Source organism: Ambystoma mexicanum, chromosome 11 (assembly GCF_040938575.1).
Source record: "Ambystoma mexicanum isolate Mex_15411 chromosome 11, UKY_AmexF1_1, whole genome shotgun sequence".
Taxonomy (NCBI): Eukaryota; Metazoa; Chordata; class Amphibia; order Caudata; family Ambystomatidae; genus Ambystoma; species Ambystoma mexicanum.
In genome coordinates, this window is record NC_090934.1 from 58,150,226 (window position 1) to 58,175,868 (window position 25,643).

At 45.5% G+C, this 25,643-nt stretch overlaps 1 protein-coding gene across 1 annotated transcript in view; it reads right to left on the reverse strand.

The window, feature by feature from the left end:
* Nucleotides 1-25,643, reverse strand: part of KCNQ4 (potassium voltage-gated channel subfamily Q member 4) — an 899,641-nt gene that overhangs the window by 371,834 nt on the left and 502,164 nt on the right. The window contains exon 2 of the mRNA XM_069622544.1: nt 7,313-7,403. Coding sequence (XP_069478645.1) covers nt 7,313-7,403 — 91 coding nt within the window. The remainder of the gene's footprint in view (nt 1-7,312; nt 7,404-25,643) is intronic.

The window sequence follows — 25,643 nt, forward strand, 5'->3', positions numbered from 1 at the left end:
TCATACAAAGCGCTTGACACGCTAACTTGGTGCATTTCCTTTTTGCATCAGCTACCCAGGGAGCATCGTTGATACAAGAACTTAAGACCATACCTAAATATTTGACTTTTTGGGATATTGTCACCGGTACGCCTCCTAGATACCATTTGAATTTTTTTGCTTTTTTTGATACCGCTCCTCTCAAGTTCTTAAATATTAAGATTTCGCTTTTTTTTGCATTGATCTGCAGCCGGTTCTCGATTATGTAATTTTTAAGGGCGTCGAGTTTTCTTTGCAGCCCAACAGGTGTTATATCCATCACAACAAGATTGTCAGCATATAGGAGCCAGCTTACCTGTAAGTTGTTTATTTTCGGCGGAAATGAGACTATAGCATCTATCGAGTTTCCTATATCCGATACAAACAGGCTAAAAATAGTTGCTGCAAGCGGGCAACCTTGTTTTACAACCTTATGTGTAGTGATCATTTTTGACAGTGTGCCAGATTGATCTAGGCGGATCCTGATAGTTGTATCTGTGTGGAGCTCCTGAATTGCGGCTACTAACTCTTCTGGGCAACCCATTGATGCAATTTGGACCACAAAAGGTCCCGATCAACAATATCAAATGCACTTGAAAAGTCAATAAATGCCAAGTATATTTCTGTGTTTGATTTCAGGGCCTCCATTTTAGCCAAATTAAGTAGTAATAGGTTTAAGGAACAACCCACTTGTTTCACAAACCCAGCTTGTCGGGCATCTACGTGCGCCGTTTCTTCTGCCCATTCGACTAGTTTTCTCTGCAGAGTGGTTGCATAAATCTTACCCAGAACATCTAATAATGCCACCGGTCGATAGTTTTTGGGGTTTGATCTGTCCCCTTTTTTAAATATCGGTACGATAATCGCCGATTTCCATGACTTAGAAGAATGCCCCAAGTTGTTTATTCTGTCAAAGAGGGTTATGCAGAACTCTGCCCAAATCTCGGGGCATTGCTTGATGGTGAAGTTGGTTAAGCCATCAGGGCCAGGAGCTCTTGAGTTGTTAGCCTTCATAATGATAGTCACAATGTCACTTTTGCAGTATTTAAGTGCACGTGGCGGAAAGGTCAATTCACTATCATTAACCGCAGACCTGTATCCCTTATATGAGTTCTCAAAATGAGAAATCCAGGTTGCTTCCGTCACCAGGCATGTTTGCAAGGCCTTTTGTGGGGCCTCTGTGTTATTAATAAGCCTCCAAAATTCTCTTGTGTCCACTTTTCACCCCATATATATGCGGGGGAGCCCCCTCTTCATCCATTATATACTATACCCATCCCCCACATATATACATGGCTTTAAAATGGGGTCAGAATAAATGTAAAATTCGTCATTTTTGGGGGTCACAGTAAATGCGGGGCAGTAATTGCATAACCGCTTCGGAGGTTAATGCATGCCTATTTGTATAGTTGAGCAGGTGGAGCTGACAGAGGGGGTAATTCCTCTCCCTGGCCTCGAATGAAAATCTGACATAACATGACAAGTACGTGTAAAATTTGTACTCATCCTGTTTATGTATTATTTTTACATTATGGCGCAATGTAACCTTTAAAACCATCATTTGCTGACAGGCGAGGTGCGTGTGACAGCAGCAGGCAGCCCAGGCTGCATTATGCATTTAGTTATGCAAGCAAACAACCCTTTATCACAGGCTTCTCTGTCACTTATAAAGAGCCCTGCTCATTCTTGTGTAACTAAATGCAATGTGATGATCTGCAAAGCTCTCCCTGGTGCTATGTGTGCCCTTCCCTTTCTCACAGGCGCATTCAGGCAGAGTGCACACACCAGGAGTGTTCCAGGCTCTCCATCTTGGATTGATACTCTTCCATCACAGTCAGGTCTGTGCTGATTCCAGCTTCTGATACAGTGCTTTTCTCAGTAAGAGCAATGTAATATTCTTACTGTGACTTTAATAGCAAGTGGGAAAAAATAGAACAAACCACAATCATCCCTCAAAATATCTGTTCTTATCTCTGATGACACAACCCCTTAGCATCGGCTTAAGTGATACTAGCAAGTGCACGCCTAACTAACTACTCGACTCTCTCCCAGGTACAAAAGATGAAGGTGTAAAGAGACATATGATGTGATATGATAGTTTATTTATATAGCGGCTATACACAATGTGTTTCAAAGCGATTCAAGGCAAGGGAGGTAACAAGGGAAAATACAATCACATTCTTACAGGCCATGAACAGTAAGGGTGCGAAATTAACTATCGTACTCGGCCTGGTGACATTTGAGATAGTGCAAGAGCTAAGACACAGATAAGGAAGGGAGGGGGAGAGTGGGAAGGAAATGGAAACAGACAAGTGACTACCGCACTAGGCCTGACAACATTTCTGGTAGATCCAGAGATTACAAGAGGTGAGGGAGAGGGGAAGAGAAAGGAGGGAGAGGACCAAAACAAGTGACTATTGCACTAGGCCTGATGACATTTAAGATAGTGCTGGATGGGGGTAAAGGGGGGGGGGTGGAAACAGTTAAGGGAAGGCGGAGAAGACAGACAATTGTTGCTATCATACTAGGTCAAGGACCAATTCTGATAGAGTAAGTGCAAAGAATAAAGTAAGGAGGGCGGGAGGAGAGAGGAGAAGGGAGAAGAGGAGGGAACAGAGAATAAAACAGTGAAAGGAGGGAGAGCAGAGGGGAGGGCGAATATAGTTGCAGAGTTCAATAAAACACAAATGTTGCAGAGAAAAGAAAATGTAAGCAAGGATTCAAGATGACAATGGGCAGGAAAGAGGGGGATACAGAGAGAAAGAATAGAGGGAGGGAAAGAGAGAGAGAGAAAGAGAGAGAGAGAGAACGAGACAGAGAGAACAAGAAAAGAAAAGAGGGAGAAAGAGGGTTACAGAGTGAACGAGTAGAGTGAGACAGGGAGAGAGAGATGGAGAGAGAGAGCAAGAAACAGAGAGAGAGACAGGGCAGAGAGAAATAGGGAGATACAGAGAGAAACAGTAGAGAGGCAGAGAAAAAGATAGAGAGAGAAAGAGACAGAGAGAGGGAAAGAGACATAGAGAGGGGACAGAGGGAAAGAGTAGAGGGAGGGGGAGAGAGGCAGTACGAGAGCACAGAGAGAAAGAAAGGGCAGAGGGAGAGAGAGGGGTATGGAGAGAAACAGTAGAGAGAGCGAGAGAGAGAGAGAGAGAGAGAGAGAGAGAGAGAGAGAGACAGGGAGAGAAAGAGAGAGCACTCGATCGGCATATGATACCTAGGCAACAGCTAATAAATAAATGTATTAATACAGAATACTGCTAAATAGGCTTCAGTCCTGGTGTGGCGTTCTAAAGCCCACAATCTGGGCCCTTCTCTCCCCCACTCCTGGAAGGGGAGTACATTTATTAAAAGCAGACATTATAGGTCACCACCTAACCACAGAGTGGTCCCTCTTTTTGGATCAGTTTGCGGCATGTGTTATTTGGGTCGTGTGGTTTATTGTACTTTCTCATTTCAGTTGGAAGGATTTCTTCAAGCTTTCTAAGCACAGCATAACTTGGCTGTCATTTGGTACACATGCCCCAATGCTCCAGCCACAAGCTTGTCAGACTATATTGCACTGATGATCCCTAATACGGGGGAAACCGGTACTCAGTTGTCTGCAGTCTTTCTTGGGCTGAAGAAGCTATGTATAAAATAGCACTGCCCTAAAGACATAATTTTCATACCCACAATGCTTTGCTCATGTGGCTCTGAATTTCAGGTGAACCTCCAGTGATGGCTGTCGGGTGGCGCTGTGGAATGTGGGACTTGGCTCAAATGGCTCCTTTTGTTACCAAGGTCAGTTGGCAAAATCATATCCAGACCTCGTAGATGATCTTCAAGATTCGTCTGATGATAAAAACATAACTTCTTCTTAATTATTATGAGGGTATTTATTTTATTATGAAGGTATTTATTGAGTGTTGACTCAGCTTCCCTCACTGTGGTCAACATCACGAGTTGGGGGTATCCCTGCTGCAATACTGCTGAATATAATAACGTTAGCGCACACCGGTCGGGTGGTATTACCGCCGGATCACGCGTTGGGCGCTAACAGTAAATCCCCATTCCCCATTGGGTCCAATTGATCCAATGGGACATTTTCGGCGCTAACCGCGCGCTAATAAAGCCGGCGGTAATACCGCCGAAAACAGGGCGCTAAATGGTATTTTCACCTCCAGAAAAAAGCTAGAGGTAATACAGCCCCTTTAGAGCCCAACTCGTGATAGGGCCAGCTGTTAAATACGGCAGTTATATGATGATATGATATGATATGGCATATATAACACACCTATACACCGTAATACCGTTACTGCTGCATTTAAGGACTACAGCCCAAATCGTGATGAGGCCCTGTGTACTTTCCCCTATGACGTGCTAAGCACTCCATTGTTGCCAGAAGTTTAATCTGTGCTCAATAAATTTGCTTATTATTATGATTATGATTATTATGATTATGATTATTATTATTATTATTATTATTATTATTATTATTATTATTAATAATAATACACTTTGCTAAAACATCTCTGTAATTAGGGAATAACAGCTTTCATATTACATTTGATAAACGATGCTTGCAGACCGCCAGGTGCAGTTCTAGTTGGGTGGTAAATGGCATGTGACGAGGAAGGGTGGGGCAAATAGGAAGATAATTGTGGTCATTGATTCTTTTCACTTAATATTTAGCAGGCAATTCGTAACACTTTATAATTGAACAGACCACGTCCTCCCATTCTTGCCAACAAGCTCACGGAAATGCTCTCATGTACAAGTAACACAACCTTACTGGACTAGACTCTGGTGGGCCTGCTGCACTCTTTAACAGACGTGGGTGGTTATTGCACAAAAACACAAAGCTATCAATTTTAGTATAACACAAATATTGTATTCTCAGGTCATATGAGGACCACATTGTTGGTTTCTTAATAAGCAGAAATTGGAGACTGCTTGTCAGTATTCAGACCAGGGATTAAGATTTCATCTTGACTTACCCTGGCCCGCGCGCGCGTTTACTCGCGTGCGCACACACCCTTACTTCATGAGGGGGAATCAATACAATCTTTCAGTAATTATGTGAAAGTAAAACTGCTACCTCGTTGCTCTATGATTTGGTAAACCATGTCAACATAAATTTGGTTGTTGCATTTTGTTCTTTTAAGAGGGGCTTCTCCTGTGCGATCCTGCATGTTGTACAGTTTTGATAGAAGTCATTGGATGTGAAGGTATGTTTGATAGAGGGGTCAACATACTTGGAGTTCCAACCGATAAGAATTTTGATCAGTTTTCCATTCGGACGCAGCTTTGAGAATGTACTAGTCTGCTCTTCAGTTAATAGACACTGTGCCTCATTACAAGTGTGGCGGTAGCCTTGCCGGAAAAACCGGCAGGCTGCTGCCAAACTTGCTATTTTGTCCGGCACCCGCGAATGGGCAATTACCGGGTCATTACAGCCCTGCCGGACCTGGGTATTGCCCATTCATGGGTGCCGGAAAAAAATGCTCCCCATTCCCATTGAGCCCCAATTGGGCTCAATGGGAATTGGGAGGTCGGATGCAGCGGCACCATTCAGAATGGGGCCGGTGCAGCCGACATGCCGTGCTCGCGGGTGCCGGTACGCCCACCAGGTCAGACCTGGCGGTTGGGAAGGCACCCGCGAGCAGAACTCGTAGTTTGCCGCTCCAATAACAACGGTACTGGCAAGCTTACTGGTACCGTTGTTACCGGACGGGCAAACTTATAATGAGGCCCACTCTGTTTTAGGAAGATGGGCCACCACACCGGAATACACACTTTATGTGTTTTTTTAGGAAACGCATTGAGGCCGTAGCTACCTGCAAGGCTTCTCTTTGGCAGCATTCCTAACGGGCATATTGTGGGGGTAGGCGTGCAAATCTTGAGGTGGGCTTAACCTAATGGGTCCATCACCCTTGGGCATGAACAGCAGAGGCGTAGACAGGGTAGGGCCTGAGCGGGAAAGGCCCACCCAAAATGTGTAAATGCCCCCTCAGCAGCGCTGTGTGTTTATTTACAGATGTTAATGTCACTGTGTTGGGCATCAGGCCCCACTTGCTAGACATTGGCTACGCCTCTATTTAGCAGCATGCTATGCAATGCTCCGGATGCATATCTCGGAAGGCATAAGTTAAACAGCGTGTCTTGATCCGGAGCACACATATGCGTACACATATCTGCATTGCGGCTAGGGCGATGCTTCTTACTTGGCTGCCTAGTGTGTGGTCGTTTGCATTTTAGTTTTCCACCACTGAGCATAACATTTCCAACAACCACACATTCATGATTGCCCCAGTGATGAGTCTGAATGCAATAATAAGCTGACAACTACCCTGGAGGACCAAGTTCTGATGTAACACCTTCCATCACTGATCGGTGGGCACTGGTGCCCGGTCTGAAAAATAGAAACAAGCCCAACTCCTCTTAACAATAACCCCCAAACATACGACCTTAAAAACAATGCAATGATAACAAAGATTACAAATAGAAAATTAACAGGATTCAAAAGCAGTCAGCATTCACTAAAAGTATAACTTCTTATAAACGTTACAACAGCTCATGAGTAAAGCATATAAGAACATGCAGCCAGCAATATATCCCAAAGCAAAAGGAAAAGCGTCCATTGGATTAATGCAACTCTACTAGAGATTATTTGAATGTGAATATCCCCCGTTAGTCCATATTGCGAACCATTTTATTAATCCCATGTACCAAGTGCACATCTATTTCACCCGTAGTGTGCCAATCTGGAAATAACAGTGCCGGTAGGCTTAACTACCTCGTCTGTGTGCAATTTATTTTCTTTTAGCCCCACTTTCTCTTGTGAGGACCCATCTTATTTTGAGGGCTTTTTATGTTTGTTGAAAGCTTGTTTTGTGCATATTTTGAAAGCACGTTGGGCTTATTTTGTGCTTCCAGCTTAGCCACACTAATCAGTGGTGCTGTGGGAGAGCCAGTCATATGCCTGGTCGTTTCCCATTAAGGCTAGTTGTGTAAGGACAGAGTTATTTACCTGCAGCACCCACTTCCCCAGCCTTTCTACTCTTTCCAGATGGGCCTGTGGGGTCAAGGTACTGCAGCTTTGCGGAGTAGGAGAAGTTGACTGGTGCAGGATGTCAATTCTATCTCAAGGCTATTGCTTTGATGTCTGACTTTCCAGATCTGGTTGTCTATACATAGTTTTAGGGCTATGTGCCTGTGCTCACTGCTAGCAACCTTTCACTGTGTGGGATCCAGGGGGCACAGAGCTGCCCATGACACACGCGCTCCTTAGCATGCACTAAAGGTTGCTTGTTACCAGGATGAAGAGACCCTCGTTGGCCAGGTCTTGGTGATCCGGGATGGTGGAGAACACGGACAGCACCAGGCAGCTGAAGACCAGTATGAATCTGTGGAGAGAAAGAAGACAGCTTAGGAGGGAGTTCTTCATGCTGCTAAGGACTGCCTTGTGTCTCAGTCACCTGGGAGTACGAATCCCCAACGACCATTCCCTAAATTAGCCGCAGCCGCGGGGCTACGCTACAACATCAACGTGATATGCCCCCACTAGAAGAGGAACAGCCTAGAGTTATGGGGTCATTCTAGGAAGCAGCAGTTTGGGGTGAGGTTAGAATTCCTGCAATTCTGACTCAGCCCATCCTTCACATGTGGAAAGAAAGAATGAGTAATCCAAGCATTTCAGTGCCAGGAAGCAGGAAGTATCCAGCATTTTCAGGAAAAGTTGGTAATATTAATGATGCTAATAATAATCAAAATAACGATAATAATAATAGTGATATCATTATTAGTGGTAGTAGTAGCAATACTAGCAGTAGGAGTCATAGAAGTATCAGTAGTATTGGTAGCATTGGCAGTATTACTAGAAGTAATATTAGTATTAGTAATGGTAGTAACTGTAGTATTAGTAGTAGAAATGTAGTAGTAGTAGTGGCAGTATTAATATTAGTAATAATAGTATTATTAGTAAAAGTAGCATCCATAGTATTAGTAGTAGTAATAGGAGGAGGAGGACGAATAGCAGTATTAGCAGTAGGATTGGCAGTAGTAATTGGAATAGTAGCAGCAGTATTACTACTTGTGCTAGTAGTATTAGACATATTAGGAGAAGTAGTAGTAGCAGCAGTGTTGGCAGCATTAGTAGTAGTAATAGTAGTATCAGGAGTAGTAGTAGCAGTATTGCTAGTAGTGACCGTAGTAAAAGTAGTATTAGTAATAGTAATAGGAGGAGGGGTAGCAGTAGCAATATCAGAAGTAGTAGCAGTAGTATTGGTAGTAGTAGGAGTAGTAGCCATAGTATGAGCAGTAGCAGCACTATTAGTAGTAGTAATTGGAGGAGGCAGAGTAGTAGTAATAATAGCATCAGTACTAGTAGTAGGGGTAAGAGTATTATAAACAGCAGCAGTATGAGAAGTAGGAGGAGGAGAACTAGTAGGAGTAGTAGCCGCAGTACTAGTAGTAACTGTACTATTTGGTGACACTCGGAGAAACACAATCCCAAACTATGACTGATGTGCATGAGCCACGCACCCCAGAGCCACTTTGTCATTTATAGGGAGGGGTTCTGGTAATTTTGAGGATGATCTCGGTAGAGTTAAAATGTCAGTCTAGGGATAAGAGCCTCTGGCCACATGATCTATGTATGAGGTCCCTCTGGCAGAATGGTCACCATTTCTGTATTCTCTGCGGGGGAGAAGCAGTCCTGAGTACAGTGGTTACTTCTGAAGCGGAGGAGCCTGGAGGTAAGTGGTCATTCTAGGAGATTAGTAGTCTCGGGTCATGGGGTGACTCTTGGAGATGAGCACTTTGGGGGAATAAGAGTCTCTCTCAGAAAAGAGCAATCTGGGGATGTGTGAGCACTCTCTCGGATAGGGGCGCTCCGGAGGTATATGAGCACTCTAGGAGAGGAGCAGTCTTGAGGTGTGTCAGCACTCTCATGGAGAAGAGCAATCAGGGGATGTGTGAGCACTCTCTCGGATAGGGGCGCTCCAGAGGGATATGAGCAGTCTAGGAGAGGAACACTCCGTAGGTATTTGAGCACTCTCTTGGAGAGGTGCACTCCGGAGGTATATGAGCACTCTAGGAGAGGAGCAGCTTAGAGGTAAGTGAGCACTCTCTGGGATACAAGTAGTCTAGAGGTAAGTGAGCTTTCTAATGGCGAGAAGCACTCTGGAAGGGTGTGAGCACTCTCTTGGAGAGGAGCATTCTGGAAGTATATGAGCACTCTTTGGAGAGGAGCAGTCCAGATGTATGTGAGCACTCTCTTGGAGAAGAGCAATCTGGAGGCGTGTGAGCACTCTCTTGGAGAGGAGCAGTCTGGAGGTATTTGGTCACTCTCAGCTGGGAATACTCTGGAGGTGTGTGAGCACTCTCTGGGATACAGGCAGGCTGGAGGTGTGTGAGCACTCTCTGGAATGCAAGCAGTCTAGAGCTAGGTGAGCACTCTCTTGGAGAGGAGCACTCTGGAGGTATGTGAGCGCTCTCTTGGAGAGGCGCACTCTAGAGGTGTGTGAGCAATCTCTGGAATGCAAGCAGTCTCGAGGCATGTGAACGCTCTCTTAGAGAGGAGCAGTCTTGAGGTATTTGGTCACTCTCAGCTGGGAATACTCTGGAGGTGTGTGCGCACTCTACCGGAGAGCAGCACTCTGGAGGTGTGTGAGCACTCTCTGGGACACAAGCAGTATAGAGGTATCTGACCACTCTCTTGGAGAGAAGCAGTCTGGAGGTGTGTGAGCACTCTCTTTAAGAGGAGCACTCTGAGGGTAAAAGAAATAAGCTCTGCAAACAATGTGGTAAGTTCTGGGTCCTGTTACTTCACGAACTAGTGTGGTAGAATAGACAAGAGTCTTTGCATAATGAGGCCTCCCTCTAGTGTGCTCTCTCTCTCTCTCTCTTTCTCTCTCTCTCCCTCTCTTTCTCTCTCTCTCTCTCTCTCTTTATCTCTCTCTCTTTATCTCTCTCTCTCTCTCGCTTTATCTCCCTCTCTCTCGCTCTCTCTCTCTCTCTCTTTCTCTCTTTATCTCTCTCTCTCTCCCTTTATCTCTCTCTCTTTATCCATCCCTCTCTCTCTCTCTCTCTCTCTCTCTCTCTCTCTTTCTCTCTCTCTCTCTCCATCTCTACCCCTATCTCTCCCTCTCTCCTTTTTACTCTCTCACTATCTCCCTCTCTCTCTCACTTTCTCTCCCTCTCTCTTTAGTGCGCTCTCTCTCTCTCTCTGTCTCTCTCTCTCTTTCCCCCCTCTACCTCTCGATCTCTTTGGTGCTCTCTCCCTCTCTCTCTCTCCATCTCTACCCTATCTCTCCCTCTCTCCTTTTCCCTCTCTCGCTATCTTCCTCTCTCTCGCTCTTTCTCTCCTCCTCTCTCTTTAGTGCTCTCTCTCTCTCTCTCTCTCTCTCTCTCTCTCTCCCTCTACCCCCCTCTCTCTCTTGTTCCCGCTCTATCTGCCAATGAGCTCCAGGTGTTTACAGATTGCAATTAATTGAAAGTATATACTTTCTGACACTGTTAGAAACAGTTACCTAGTTACTTAGCCCAACTGCTAACTTACTGTTTAATGTTTACTGTAACTGTAACAAGATCAATGAAATGCCAATAAATTGTGATTTTATGTTTTTAAAAGAAGAAAAAAAAAGAAATATTATGCTGAGATGGTCAAATGCATTATCATTCGAAGGCCCAGAGATGTCTTTATCACATGGTGGTCAAAGTGAAATTTGTAATAAAGAAAAGCACCGGGCAGTTCTTTAACAGGAAAAAAAAAGCACATGTTCGGTTTAATTTCATTAGGAGCAGAACCAGTATGCACGGACTGAAGGAAGGCCACATCTAAAAAAACATGAATCTGGCAGCAGGCAAAACATAATACTCTCTGGAAATACTTCCTAATAGTGCTGGGAAATGAATATTAAGAAAGCACACCTTATTCACACAACTGATGAACAAATATGTTCCCAAAATAAGGTACAAGACGTCTTAAAGTGGGCCTCCGTAACTATGAAAAAGTATTCAAGTTATATTAGTAACATACTAATTTTAAAGGTTTCAGAAACACACAAAAAGAAACAGTTACCTAGTATCTAAACTCAACATAATCAAGGTGGGCTCCAGAAAAGCACTGAATCACACAATTAAATAGATTCTGGGTTCAGTAACATGTACCTGGCTGGCTGCAACTGGCAGCATGCTTGCTTCCTCCTTCAAATGAGGGGATGGGAGCGGACAACCCTCTGGCTTCAATAGACTGTTCCTATCTCTAGATGGCAGCATCCTCCCAGTTGAAACCCCATCTGGCTACAGTACCATTTTTCGGACTGAAGATGGCAGCATTCTCCCTTCCTCCACATGAAAGTATGAGAGTTGATAACCTCTCTGGCTTCAGTACCATTTTCCTGACTGCAGATGGCAGTATCCTTTCTCCCTTCACATGGGGGTATTGGGGCTGAGATCCTCTCTGGCTACAGTACCCTTTACCTGTCTGCAGATGGCAGCATTCTCCCTTCCTCTGCGTGAAGGTTTGCAGGCTGATAACCGCTCTGGTGTCAATAGACTTTTCCTACCTTTAGATGGCAGCATTCTTCAGGTTGAAACCCCCATCTGACTACAGTGCCCTTTACCTGTCTACAGATGGCAGCATTCTCGCTTCCTCTGCACAAGGTAATGAGAGTTGATAACCTCTCTGGCTACAGTACCCTTTACCTGTCTGCAGATGGCAGCATTCTCCCTTCCTCTGCATAAGTTTATAAGAGTTGATAATCTCTCTGGCTTCAGTACCCTTTTCCGGACTGCAGATGCCAGCATCCTCTCTTCCTCCACATAAAGGTATTAGGGCTGAGATCCTCTCTGGCTTCAGTATCCTTTTCCTGGATCTAGATGGCAGCGTCCTCTGTTCCTCCACATGAGGGTATGAGAGCAGATAGCCCCTCTGGCTTCAGTACCCTTTTCTGGACTGAAGATGCCAGCATCCTCTCTTCCTCCACATGAAGGTATAGGGCTGAGATCCTCTCTGGCGTCAGTATCCTTTTCCTGGATGTAGATGGCAGCGTCCTCTGTTCCTCCACATGAGGGTATGAGAGCAGATAGCCCCTCTGGCTTCAGTACCATTTTCCGGACTGAAGATGCCAGCATCCTCTCTTCCTCCACATGAGGGTATGAGAGCAGATAGCCCCTCTGGCTTCAGTGTCCTTTTCCCGGATCTAGATGGCAGCGTCCTCTGTTCCTCCACATGAGGGTATGAGAGCAGATAGCCCCTCTGGCTTCAGTATCCTTTTCCTGGATCTAGATGGCAGCGTCCTCTGTTCCTCCACATGAGGGTATGAGAGCAGATAGCCCCTCTGGCTTCAGTACCATTTTCCGGACTGAAGATGCCAGCATCCTCTCTTCCTCCACATGAGGGTATGAGAGCAGATAGCCCCTCTGGCTTCAGTGGCAGTTTCCTGATTACAGATGGCAGCAATCTCCTTTCCTCTGCCTGAGGGTATAAGAGATGAGGTCCCATCCTACTTCAGTACCCTTGTCCTAACTGCAGATGGCAGTGACCTCCCTTCCTCAGCCTGATGGTATGAGACCTTTGATCCTCTCTAGCATCAGTAACCACTTACTGGCTGTAGGCGGCAGCATTCTCTCTTCTTCTGCATGAGGGTGTGAGAGCTGAAACGCCCCCCACCCCCCACCCGCTTCAGTAGACTTGTCCTATCTCTAGATGGTAGCATGCTCCCAGTTTAAACCCCCTCTGGCTACAGTACCCTTTTCCGGGCTGCAGGTGCCAGCATCCTCTCTTCCTCCACACTTGGGTATGAGGGCCGAGATCCTCCTTAGTTTCAGTGCACATTTCCTGGCTCTAGATGGCAGCATCCTCTCATCCTCTGTTCGATGGTTTGAGAACTGATGACCTCTCTGGCTTCAGTACCCTTTTCCTGACTGAAGGGGTCAGCATTCTCCATTCCACTGCCTGAAGGCATGAGAGCTGAGATCCTCTCTGGATTCAGCACAGTTTGGGTATGTTTGCCCAAATTGCTTTTGTTTGCAGCAAACTGACCGAAATGTATTTGATCTGGGCCCAATTTAAACACTCATGCGTTTTTTTTGTTTGTTTTTGTTTTGGTCCCCCGCCTCCAATTTTAAGGAAGCGGGGGACTCCCCTGCCCCCATCAAAATTATAATATGTCAACCATGGGGGGCGGGGGACACCCCCGCAAACCATGCTCTCCAGGGTTGGAATTTTGCAATATATGCGACCAAATTGCCCAAGGCCAAATCACCCATGCCAAATTCAACCAAGTTGGTCATTAGGTCAATTGTTTTAGGTCAAATTGGCTAATACCTTCAGTACCCTTTTCCTGACTGCAGATGACAACATTCTCCCTTCCTGTGGCTGACGGAATGAAAGCTGAGATCCCCTCTGGCTTCAGTGTCTATTTCCTGTCTGTAGATGGCAGCAACCTCCCTTTCTCCACACGAGGACAGGAGACGTGAGAATCACCCTGGCTTCAGTACCCATTTCCTGTCTGTAGATGGCAGCAACCTCCCTTTCTCCACACAAGGACAGGAGACGTAAATCCACCCTGGCTTCAGTACCCATTTCCTGGCTGTAGATGGCAGCAACCTCCCTTTCTCCACACGAGGACAGGAGACGTAAGATCCACCCTAGCTTCAGTACCCATTTCCTGGCTGTAGATGGCAGCAACCTCCCTTTCTCCACACGAGGACAGGAGACGTGAGATCCACCCTGGCTTCAGTACCCATTTCCTGGCTGTAGATGGCAGCAACCTCCCTTTCTCCACACGAGGACAGGAGACGTAAGATCCACCCTGGCTTCAGTACCCATTTCCTGGCTGTAGATGGCAGCAACCTCCCTTTCTCCACACGAGGACAGGAGACGTGAGATCCACCCTGGCTTCAGTACCCATTTCCTGGCTGTAGATGGCAGCAACCTCCCTTTCTCCACACGAGGACAGGAGACGTAAGATCCACCCTGGCTTCAGTACCCATTTCCTGGCTGTAGATGGCAAGGGGGACCAGCAAGTTCAACTGGAGGGATCTCAGACGGACACCTGGCATAGGTTCTACAACCATCTACTAACTGAACCAGGATCCCACCCCCTACAACGTTGGCACCTATGTTTGTCCAATGCACACTAAGGCATGTGTTTCTGGCCGGAAGCTTTTATGCATTAGACATTTGCCGTCTGTTGACTGAAGGTGTGGCATTTGTTGACTAGATTTCTCACTGCCACAGATACGACATCTGTCTAGAAGATTTTTGATATATGTCTATCAGGAATTTCATTGCAACAGAGACTGGGTATCTGAGCAATCAATGCAAATTACGTGGCACCATATTTTATATATATTGTTTCATTCCTTTTTTTGTTTTTCCAAATTGTAGGTTACAATTTACCAATAATACTTAGATAGATTCATTGTTTGTTTGGTGTACTGTTCTTTATGTTTGTTTTTGGCTTCCCTAGTTAACCACACTGACTTAGGGATTCACTGTATTGTGCATGTTTTTGTGTTAATGCTAACCATACAAATTTTCTGTTCAAAGCACACATGTTCTTTATATGTACAAATGTGCAAGAAAACCATTTGCTTTTTTTCATTACAATCAACTACATTCACAATGCAGACTCTCTTTGTGTGTTTCTTTCTGGACATCACCATGGGCTATGTACTCTTGGAAAAGTTCCACTAGTAATTGAAAAAGCTTCCCCAGAAAATAAATATTTCTTTTAGAATTCGAATCTGCTTCGGCAGAACCCTGCGTAGCAGTATTTCCTTTCTTGGTCACACTGGCTGTAGATGGCAGCAACTTCCCTTCCGCTACACGAGGACAAGAGACGTAAGATCCACTCTGGATTCAGTACCCTTTTCTTGTCTGTAGATGGCAGCAATCTCCCTTCCGTCACACGAGGGCAAGAGACGTAAGATCCACCCTGGCTTCAGTACCCATTTCCTGGCTGTAGATGGCAGCATTTTCACCCCCTCTGTAAGAAGGTATGAGAGATGACCACACCCCGGTCTTCAGTGCCCATTTTGTGACTGCAGATGGCAGCATCCTTTCTCCCTCCACAAGAGGGTATGATATCTGGTAACCCCTCTGGCTTCAGTACCCTCTCCCTGACTCTAGATGGCAGTATCCTCTCTTCCTCCACATGAGGGTATGATAGCTGGTAACCCCTCTGGCTTCAGTACCCTCTCCCTGACTCTAGATGGCAGTATCCTCTCTTCCACTGCCCGAGGGTCTGAGAGCTGGTGCCCTTTCAGGCTTCAATGCATGTTCCTGGCTGTAGATGGCATCATTACCCCTTCTTCTGCATGAGGGTATGAGAACTGAACAGCCGTCTGGCTTCAGTACCCATTTTGTGACTGCCGATGGCAGCATCCTTTCTCCCGCCACAAGAGGGTATGATAGCTGGTAACCCCTCTGGCTTCAGTACCCTCTCCCTGAATCTAGATGGCAGCATCCTTTCTCCCGCCACAAGAGTTTATGATAGAGGGTATGATAGCTGGTAATCCCTCTGGCTTCAGTACCCTCTCCCTGAATCTAGATGGCAGCATCCTTTCTCCCGCCACAAGAGGGTATGATAGATGGTATGATAGCTGGTAATCCCTCTGGCTTCAGTATCCTCTCCCTGAATCTAGATGGCAGCATCCTTTCTTCCGCCACAAGAGGACATGATAGAGGGTATGATAGCTGGTAACCCCTCTGGCTTCATTACCCTTTACCTGACGATAGATGTCAGCATCCTCTCCCCAAGAAGGTTTAAAAGTGGAGTTCCTCTCTGGCTTCAGTACTGTTTTCTTGATTGTAGATGGCAGTATTCCCCCTTCCTCTACACCCATTTTTGGTGCGACCATTCCAGCGCAGGGATGTTTTGGCGCCAGCATGTTTCGGCGTGACAGAAAAGTATTTTAATTAATATTAAAGTAGATGCGATTTCAAACCCTGGCCTGCAGAGCTGGCAGACCGACGAGCTAACCACTAGGCTATCGAGAGGATATCACTTCAGATGCTGCAGTTACTTACATTAACGTGGTTATTCAGAATACGTCAAGGTTCATATAAGTAACTGTCGCAGATGAAACTCATAAGATCTCTCTGGCCTTGCAGTTAACAGTTCAGCCTTGCAACCCTGTAGGCCAGGGTTTGGACCCTAAACCTCTATCCTTTTTTAAAAATTAAATTCCAATTTCAATAGATGAACTTGTGCCAAAGAGGGCGCGCAAAACCGGCTCCTGCAGCGATACGTCCGTGCTAAATCGTCCCGCACCAAACTGGCGGCACCGGAATGTCCGGCTCCGCCCTGGCTGGTGCTGTGGAAATCGAAATAATATTGTACCTCTAGTTGCATTGTTTAAATGTATGTTGGCCTACGCCAAGCTGTCTAAAGAACATCATGTACATAGGTTCTGCGGCAAGGTCTTGACCTTAATGTATTGTGCAAACCGCCATCTTGGATTAAGCTGCCATTTTAGGTACTCTTGCAGTGGGGAAGTCACCCTGAACAACAAGATGGAGGCCGAATGACATTTCGAGTGGGATTCTGGCCGTTGTGACCTCAGGCCACTTGTTAGGGTCGCGAGCTAAGACCTTGTCCTCTCTCTGAACCATGTGTAAATGAACAACTGTATCAGCGGAACTGATCAAATCGCATATATTATGGGATTGACCTGGCTACGAACCCTAGGTTTGGTTTCAAGAATGGTTAACTTGCGAGAGGGCTGGCCAATACTGGACAAAAGGTATAAAAACCCAAGTATCCCGATGTTCGGTCTCTCACACTTCCACGGCGAACTACGTTGATGGTTCGTTTTGTTAGTCTGAGGGCCGAATAGCTATCTGTATGTCAATTGACTTTTGGTAACTTTATAACTTTGAAATAAAGCGCTTTGTATGTCCTTTGTAACCTGTGTTGGTGTGTTTCCTTTTGGGCTTCTCGGCCTCATATCAATTTCTCTGTTTCCGCAGTTGGCGCCCGAATAGGGACCCTCAAGATTGATGCCGGATCATTGAAGGTTGACGCAGACTATCGAACCGGGATCGGACGTTGTGATTCTGCGGGCTTCGACCGATCGAGACGCGATACCTCGGCAGCGCTGCACGATCCGATCCTTGGACGATAGTCGTGTGGTCTGACACGGCATCTTGACGAGGGTCCAATTTTGAGGAGGGCAGATTTGCCGAAACCACCAAACGCAAGGTAAAATTTGTTAGGTAAGTCCTTTGTAAACCGTACAGTCCTCCTTAGGTTTGGTCAGGTGCAGTCGTGACCCGGCTCTTAATTTAACCCTGACAATTTGAATTTGGCATATTGTATCTGCAGACACAATTATTGGACCAGGTAACACCAATTTTTTGAGAAATGCCTGGGAAATTGTCTAGCTGTTTTAGGGCTCTGTTCCGCAGCGATCGACAATCTTTGGAATTTAGCTGCCCGGCACCACAGGAGGGGTCGCCGGCGTGTACTATGTACTGTAAGTATGGCATTGGTAGTATTGTATTTAATGACATTTGGCACAGACAGACCAGACATGCCTCCGAATTTCAGTGGCCAATCAACGGTAGTTTCGAGATCCCCCATATTGAATACTTAGAATCGATCTTGCTAAAGAAAAAGGCTAGGCCAGCAGCCTTTGATGTGTTACAAAATTGGAAGAAAGAAGCATTGCAGCAGCTTAAAACTAGGGATAAACATGCACGTCGTCACAAAACAAACGTTGAAAAGGCATTATTGTATGATAAAGAAAAACAGTCAGAATTAGTTAAGAACATGGATAGAGCCTTTTCACTCGGGGTCCAGAAAATGTACCCCTCTAAAGATTTCCATGTTTCTGAGGAATTTATCGAGAAATTATTGAATGAACGCAGGCCCGATGCCTCAGCGCCACCTCCGTATGCTCCTGTCTTGGGCACTCTGCCCGTTCCTGCTGTTGTTCCCGTTGCTATTCCTGCTCCCCCTGCGCAGCCTATTGTTTCTAGTTCTCTGGTTGTCGTCCCTCCGCCTATCGCACCTCCCCTTCCCCCTGCACCTGCACCTTTGCTAAGTTTACCTACACCTTTGCTCCCGAGTGGCCCCGCATTGATTGGAGTCGATCCAGGTGCAGGGTCAAAGATCGTGACTCGTAGTACTGTTCCTGCAGGCAGGAAACAGGAATTATTTGCGTGGGCTAAGCATTGCATGGAGAAAGGTGATCAAACTAAAGTTTTTTCTACATTATCTAATTTGCATAGTTTTCCCGAGAAAAATGTTTTAATCGAAGGTTTGGGGATTCATTTGTGTGTGATGTGGGGTAGATTGCAAAATTCGGATCTTCCACAAGGCGTGAGAGATCTGAATGCTTTGGCACTTTCGAGGGATACAGAACAGAAAGTATATGGACATGTTGAAAGATTGTTCGAGTTTAGGAAAGACTTTGAAAAATCACGAGATGAGGATGATGAGGACGATAGAATATATGTACAGAAACGGTTCCTTCCGTGCCGAAGAACAGCACCTGAGGAAGTACGAATTTGTACCAAAGATGCGGTTCGATGGATCTCAGATTCATCGATACCACCAGACGAAGTGTATGACACATACAGTCAGTACACAGTAGAGATGCAAAGGAAAGTAATTCAAGTGATGGTACAGCACTTACAAGAGGAATGTGTAAGGAAGAAGGTTAGTTGCCCCATAGAATTATTGGGTATTTGTAAAAGGGCTTTTTCGCCCGACACTTCTACAGCTGCCTTAGCGCTCGACCTGGCTCTATTGCTTAGTAAGCGGTCGGAGGCACCTATATCTCAGTTGCCTATGAGAGAGGTTCCTCTGACCTTTGTCCCAAAAGTTGAGATCCCCGCCAACGCGGCGACTGGTGCCCCCGCGGTGGATATCCCTGCACATTATGTATCGCAGTTCGTTCACGTCCCGTTCTCGCGACAGGAAGTGAACACAATTAGACAATCAGTTCCTGATATTAGGAAAAACCTGACGGGGTTTTATAAAGAAATAGAGTCCGTCTTACAGTCCTCCGTGTTCACCTTGAGTGACATTGACTTGTTATTTCCTGTGCTTCTACCCGTAGATGTATGGAAACAGGTACGGACAATAGACGATGTGCCGGGGTTGGGAGATACGTGGGCAAATCTGACTAGAATTGATGGAGAAAGACCAGCTGGTGAGAAACCGCCCCAGGTAATACTTACTTTACCTGATAGGATTGTCGTTAAATTAAAGACTATAATTCCAGAAAAAAGGATTATTTGGGACAAGCTTACGGCCTGTGTTCAAGGGAAAACTGAAGGTGCTACCGAATTTTTCAATAGGTTCGAGCAGGTATTTTCCGACTTCAGTGGGCAGGATTTAGGTACAGAGTCAGGGAAGAGGTTGTTTGTGGACAAGTTTGTACGTGGATTGTTGCCTGACATCCAGTCACAAATTATGTCCTCTGAGAGCGCTTGGCAGGCAAAATCTCAATCTGAGGTTTTGCACATGGCTCAATATTATGAGAACCGTGTGAATAATGAAAAGGAGAAAATTGAAAAGAGAAAGGGTGATTTGAAAACCAAGGTATTGTTGCAGCAAATTGTTAGAAACCCCAGAGGAGGTACGACACAGACTAGAGGTCAGTACATTCCAAGAGGAAATGCTCCTCCAAGTCCTATAAATATTAATCAATGTGCTTATTCCCGCCAGGAAGGTTATTGGCGAGCACAGTGCCCTGCCCTTCGCCAGAGGTCAAGCGGTACGTTTGGGGGTATGGGTAGGCGACCTAGGGGCCGCCCTGGAGCAGGGGGCATTGACAGAGGTCAGCTTTTGCAAGATCCCCAGCAACCTTTTTCACGGGAAAATCAGACCTCGAGTATGGACTTGAGAAACATATTTGATCACCCTTCTGCTGCCTACCTTTCTGAAGAACTTCCTCCTGACGAGGTTCTGTTTTATTAGGATTGCCCGAAGCAGGGTTTGGAACCTTTGCCTATTCCCGTTAACCAAAAAGGCCCCTACGTTGAATTATTAGTGGGGAATAGGAAACACCAGTTTTTGATTGACACTGGAGCACAGAAGTGCTCCATTGATCATTCCAGGGTTCCAAACATTCCACTGTCAGGGCAAACAAATGTTTCCGTAGGGTTTTCTGGTATACCAACCGTCTGTCCGGTTTCTGCGCCAGTGCCTGTTTCTTTGGGTCCCTTCATGGACCATTGCCCTTTTCTTCTCACTTCAAACTGTGGAGAGAATTTGCTGGGGTTGAATTTGTTAAAGAAATTGAACGCAGTCATTCATTGTTCTTCGGATGGAATAAGGCTAACGGTTTCACCACAGCAACCTTTTAACTCCCAGTTCTTGATTCGACCTCTACCTCCCGAGTTTAGCATTGTTCCGGAATGTTTGTGGGCAGTGGACGACAATGATGTCGGAATATTACACATTGAGCCCGTTAAAATAGTCCTGAAACATGGGGTGAAACTGCCACGCATTCCGCAGTATAAAATATCAGCTGAGGGTTAACGTGCTTTGAAATGCATTGTCTCCGATTTTGTACATCGTGGGGTGATCGAAGAGATTACAGGTAGTTTGTGTAACAGTCCGATCTTACCAGTATATAAGAAAGGCGACAATGCAATTCCATACCGGTTTATAATAGATCTTCGTGCTATTAATCGAGTGGTCGCCCCACAATTTCCAATTGTGCCTGATGTGACAACGATATTAACAATGATCCCTGCTATGGCTACGCACTTTAGTGTTGTGGATCTGAAAAACGCCTTCTTTAGTATTCCTATACATAAAGAAAGCAGATATCTGTTCGCGTTCACCTTGGGGGGACGCTCATTTACATTTACAAGGGCACCTCAAGGGTATACTGAAAGCCCTAGTATTTATAGTAGAGCTTTAAAAGAGCAGCTCAACACTCTTGAATTGCCACCTACTTGCACGCTGCTTCAATATGTTGACGATTTACTTTTGGCTGCAGACTCTGAGAAAGCCTGTAAAGAAGGCACTATATTGTTGCTTGTTCATCTAGCTAAAAATGGTCACAAAGCTTTGCTTAAAAAATTTCAATATTGTTGTCAGGAGGTTGCCTATTTAGGCTACCTCCTGTCAAAGGAGGGGAGAAGATTGACACCTGAAAGAATAAAACACATTTCTGGCATGTCTGTCCCAAAGACGCAGAAGGAAGTCAGAGCCCTGATAGGGATGGCGTCCTACCGTAGGTTGTGGATCCCGAATTTCTCACTAGTGGTAAAACCGATGTTGGCTTTGACGAAGAAGGGCATTTCTCTGCCACTGCCATGGGAATCGGAACATCAACGATCATTTGAGCTTCTCAAAACCGCGCTATGTTCGGCGCCGGTTCTGGGTACTCCAAATTATGACAAGGCCTTTGTGTTGTTTGTGCATGAATGTGATGGATGTGCTTTGGCTGTGTTAACACAGGAACACGGAGGGAGGAATAGGCCGTGCGGCTACTACTCCTCCGCCCTTGATCCTGTTGCATGCACTTTGCCAAGATGTTTGCGCGCTGTTGCTGCTGCTGCTGCGTCTCTAAAACAGAGTGAGGGAACGGTCCTAGGCCATGATTTGATTTTGATGGTACCTCACTCTGTTGATATTCTATTGAATAAATCCCAAACGCAACACCTCACCTCTGCACGGTTAACAAGGTATGAACTGATTCTGTTTGCCCCTCATATCCAAATTAAGAGGTGTTGTGTTCTCAATCCGGCTGAACTTTACCTTTCCCGCAAAACACTGTTTGCGGTGATGAAGGAGCACATGACTGCCTGTATACCACCGAGCAAGAAACAAAGGGCAGGATAGATCTCATAGAAACTCCTTTGGATAATGTAGAAGGGGAGCTGTTTTGTGATGGCTCCTGCTTCAAACTTTCGAATGGTACATCTACAGCTGCTTATGCAGTTACTACATTGAGCACAATTGTTGAAACTAAGAGAAATACGCATAACTCCGCGCAGGCCGCAGAGATTATAGCGTTGACCCGTGCTTGTGAACTTTCCCAAGGGCGAAGAGTAAATATATATACTGATAGCCAGTACGCATTTGGGGTGGCTCACAACTTCGGAAAACTTTGGTCGGAAAGAGGGTTCCTGACCTCACATGGGACCAAGATTCAGCACGGTCCTTTAATAGTGCAACTACTTTCAGCGCTCTCACTCCCTAAACGATTAGCAATCATGAAATGTGCAGCACATCGCAAGGTCATAGATGATGTGGGCAGAGGGAATGCTTTTGCAGATTTGATAGCCAGACAAACGGCCACAGACCTTAGCACGGACATGTATACTTCGAGGGAAGTGAGAGATGTTTGCATAATAGATGAAGGTATTGGGTCTGTGCGAGATATTCAGACTGATGCCTCGATGGAAGAATCTAGAAAATGGGCTGAAGGAATGGGAAAGTTGGATGACGAAGGGTGTTGGGTGGATACATCCGAAGGGAAATGGTTGCTTCCTGACTCTTATGTATTGGCAATGGTTACGATGGCACACGGTCCTACGCATGTGTGTGTCCAGCAAATTACGAAGATATTGCAACAGGTTTGGGTGAATGACAGAATTCTGGAAACTGCAAAGAGACATGTCCAGAACTGCATGATTTGCCTACAGCATAACGTGGGTAAAGGGACAGTGACTCCAAGGTGAAGTTTTGGGCCCCCCTCTGTCCCTTTCGAAGCCATTCACTTTGATTTTATTGAAATGGAGCGATGTAATAATTTGAAATATGTTCTTGTCATTATTTGTGCTTTTAGTAAATGGGTCGACGCTTTCCCCGTCAAAGATGCTACCGCCATAACCACTGCAAAGATTATGGTAAAAGAATTCTTTCCTCGATTTGGGCTCCCGAGGATAATTTGGTCGGACAATGGTCCCCATTTTATCGCAGCAGTAATTTTGCAGATTTGTGCCGCCCTAGGCATCGAGAAACGATTTCATTCAGCTAGACATCCACAAAGTGCTGGGTTGGTGGAAAGACACAACGGTATTCTGAAGAATAAACTCGCAAAAACATGTGCCGATACTAAACAAAAATGGCCAGACGCTTTGCCTATTGTATTGTAAGCTATGCGCACCACACCCCAGACTAGAACTGGGCTTTCTCCATTTGAGGTGGTAATGGGAAGACCTGCTAATATTTGGGGTCTCCCAAAACCTAAAGCCCTGAGCGAGGTGGAAAATGTATTGCTTGTAGACTATTGTAACCAGTTAACTAAAAATCTGTATTTCATTTACCACCAGGTGAATGCTGCTTTACCTGTACAGTTCACGGGCCCAGGACACGATATACAGCCCGGTAGTTGGGTCCTTATAAAGGCCTACGAGAGGTCTTCCTGTCTTGCGCCTCGCTGGCGTGGACCCTACCAGGTGCTGTTGGTCACCAGGACAGCAGTGCGGGTGGCTGGAAAGAAGAACTGGATTCATGCGACGCACGTCAAGAAACTTCCTCACCCGACGCCACACGCTACAGAAGAAGCAGAACCCCTCGCTGATGCTACAATCTCTGATCTTGGAGTAGCAAACAGCGCTGTGAGTGCATCGGAGAAGTTCTCTGAGCCTGAGGAGCTTGGGGAACAGTCCATTTCGTCTCCACACTCTCTTGATCCATCACTTCCGGAAAACACTGTTTCGAGCTCTGCGACTTCCGTCGCCACCGACGCGTCGCTTCCCTCAGGAAGTGACGACACCTTGCTTGTGGATCAGACAAATTTGGGTACCATCAGGTACAACCTTCGACCACGGAAATAGAACTACGTCACGAGTGTCGTGCATCTGGAAAAAAAGAAGTGATCGGAAAAATTGTTTTGTTTCATTGAAACAAAAAGGGGATTCTGCTGGCTAGGGTTGGGAAGGACTAAGAAATTACGCGACCGAAGTGTCGCCAGCAACGAACATTGGGGCCGTCGATCGAGAAACTACGATGCCTGCCGCCTTCACCGCTGCTCCCCGCACTGGACTTTTAGATAAGGGGGTGACCAAATCGAACAATGAACAATGTGCCTGGGCCCCGAAAATGTACTGTTGTGCTTTCATTTTGATTATTGTTATTTTTGCAACTGCTGCTGTAGGACTTTGGTATTTCGAAGAAATCTATCCTTTGAAAACTTTATTACCGACCAAAATCGTACCAACTGTTTTGACTCCCTCTGTACACCTTCACACTCTGTCCCCTAGAGACTCCCAACATAGACAAAGGTATTATAATAACACCCTGATGATAGTGATGAATGCTACTCATGCCATTTTTAATAAGAGTAATTGTTGGATTTGTACTCACTTACCGCAACATGGGAACAAAGGACTGGGATGGTATATACATCCTCTACCTTTAACGACCTCTTGCTATGCCTCTCTTAGAGCACTATTATTTGGCCGATGGAATGATAGCATCTCAGGGAACTTCGATGGGACTAATTTAAATGATTTTGAGAGACGTGAATTGACTCCCCTGGGATGCTCGCTTTTCGCAAATAGAAGTAAACCTAACGTTGCTTCTATTAGGCCGTCTGACAAACTATCTCTTCCTTTTCAAAATCTGATTTCCTTTAAGATGGCTCCGATAGGCAATAAGGATGCCATGCCTCCTTCTTATTCTGTGAATCATAGTCCTGACTTGGTTCCCTTCTGTGTACAGAGAAATGGCACTAGGCCAATGGGAGACTTTGAAACTTGTAAAAATGTTGTAAATTTGACTGGGAAAAATAGGCCTCTGTATGTAGGTGGTCCCGTTTATTTTGTTTGTGGTAGTTTAGCATTTCCCTGGTTGCCCAAGGATTGGCAAGGGACTTGTTATTTAGGAATATTGTTACCCGGGGTATTTATAGCCAGTACCTTGGAGGTATCTAAGGCTCGCCCACGATGAGACAACAATGGAGATACCCCTGGGCAAGTGTTCGGGGACATAGCCAAATCAGTTGTGCCCTTTTGGGGACAAATAGCTAATTCAGAAAATATTAGGGGATTAGCGAGGGTTTTGGAGAGAACGATCAACCGGACCAAGGACATACTCTACAATATGACCTTAGAGCAAAAGGCGATAAGATTGGTAGCGCTTCAAAATCGGATGACATTAGATGTCATCTTGGCAGAACGAGGTGGAGTATGTAAATTAGTGGGGTCCGCTTGTTGTGTTTTCGCACCAGACTCCTCGCCAACAATTTTTAAAGCAATTCAGAACTTACATACTCTCAACTCTGAAGTCCATATCCCTGTAGGAGACTGGAACCTTAGTACTTGGTTTTGGGATTCTTTGCGATCTTGGGGTTGGAAAGTGCTTTCCGTTATTCTAGTTATTTTAGGGATCTTGTTATTTCTTTGTTGTTGTTTTCAATGCCTCCCAAGTATATGTGGAATGATGGGAGGGTGTTGTGCTCAAGTAGTGAGCGCAATAGGGCATAAGATATATACCCCAGAGACAGCATCTAAAGAGTTCATGTTGCAAGAGGTTCTTATGAACGACCTTATGGCTATTGACATTACAGACAATGATGCGGAACCTATGGATGATAATACTTGGAGTCGTTTTCAAAAGTATTAGAGATGATGTTTAGCACTTGGCATAGGCCAAAAGGAGGGTCTGTGGAAATCGAAATAATATTGTACCTCTAGTTGCATTGTTTAAATGTATGTT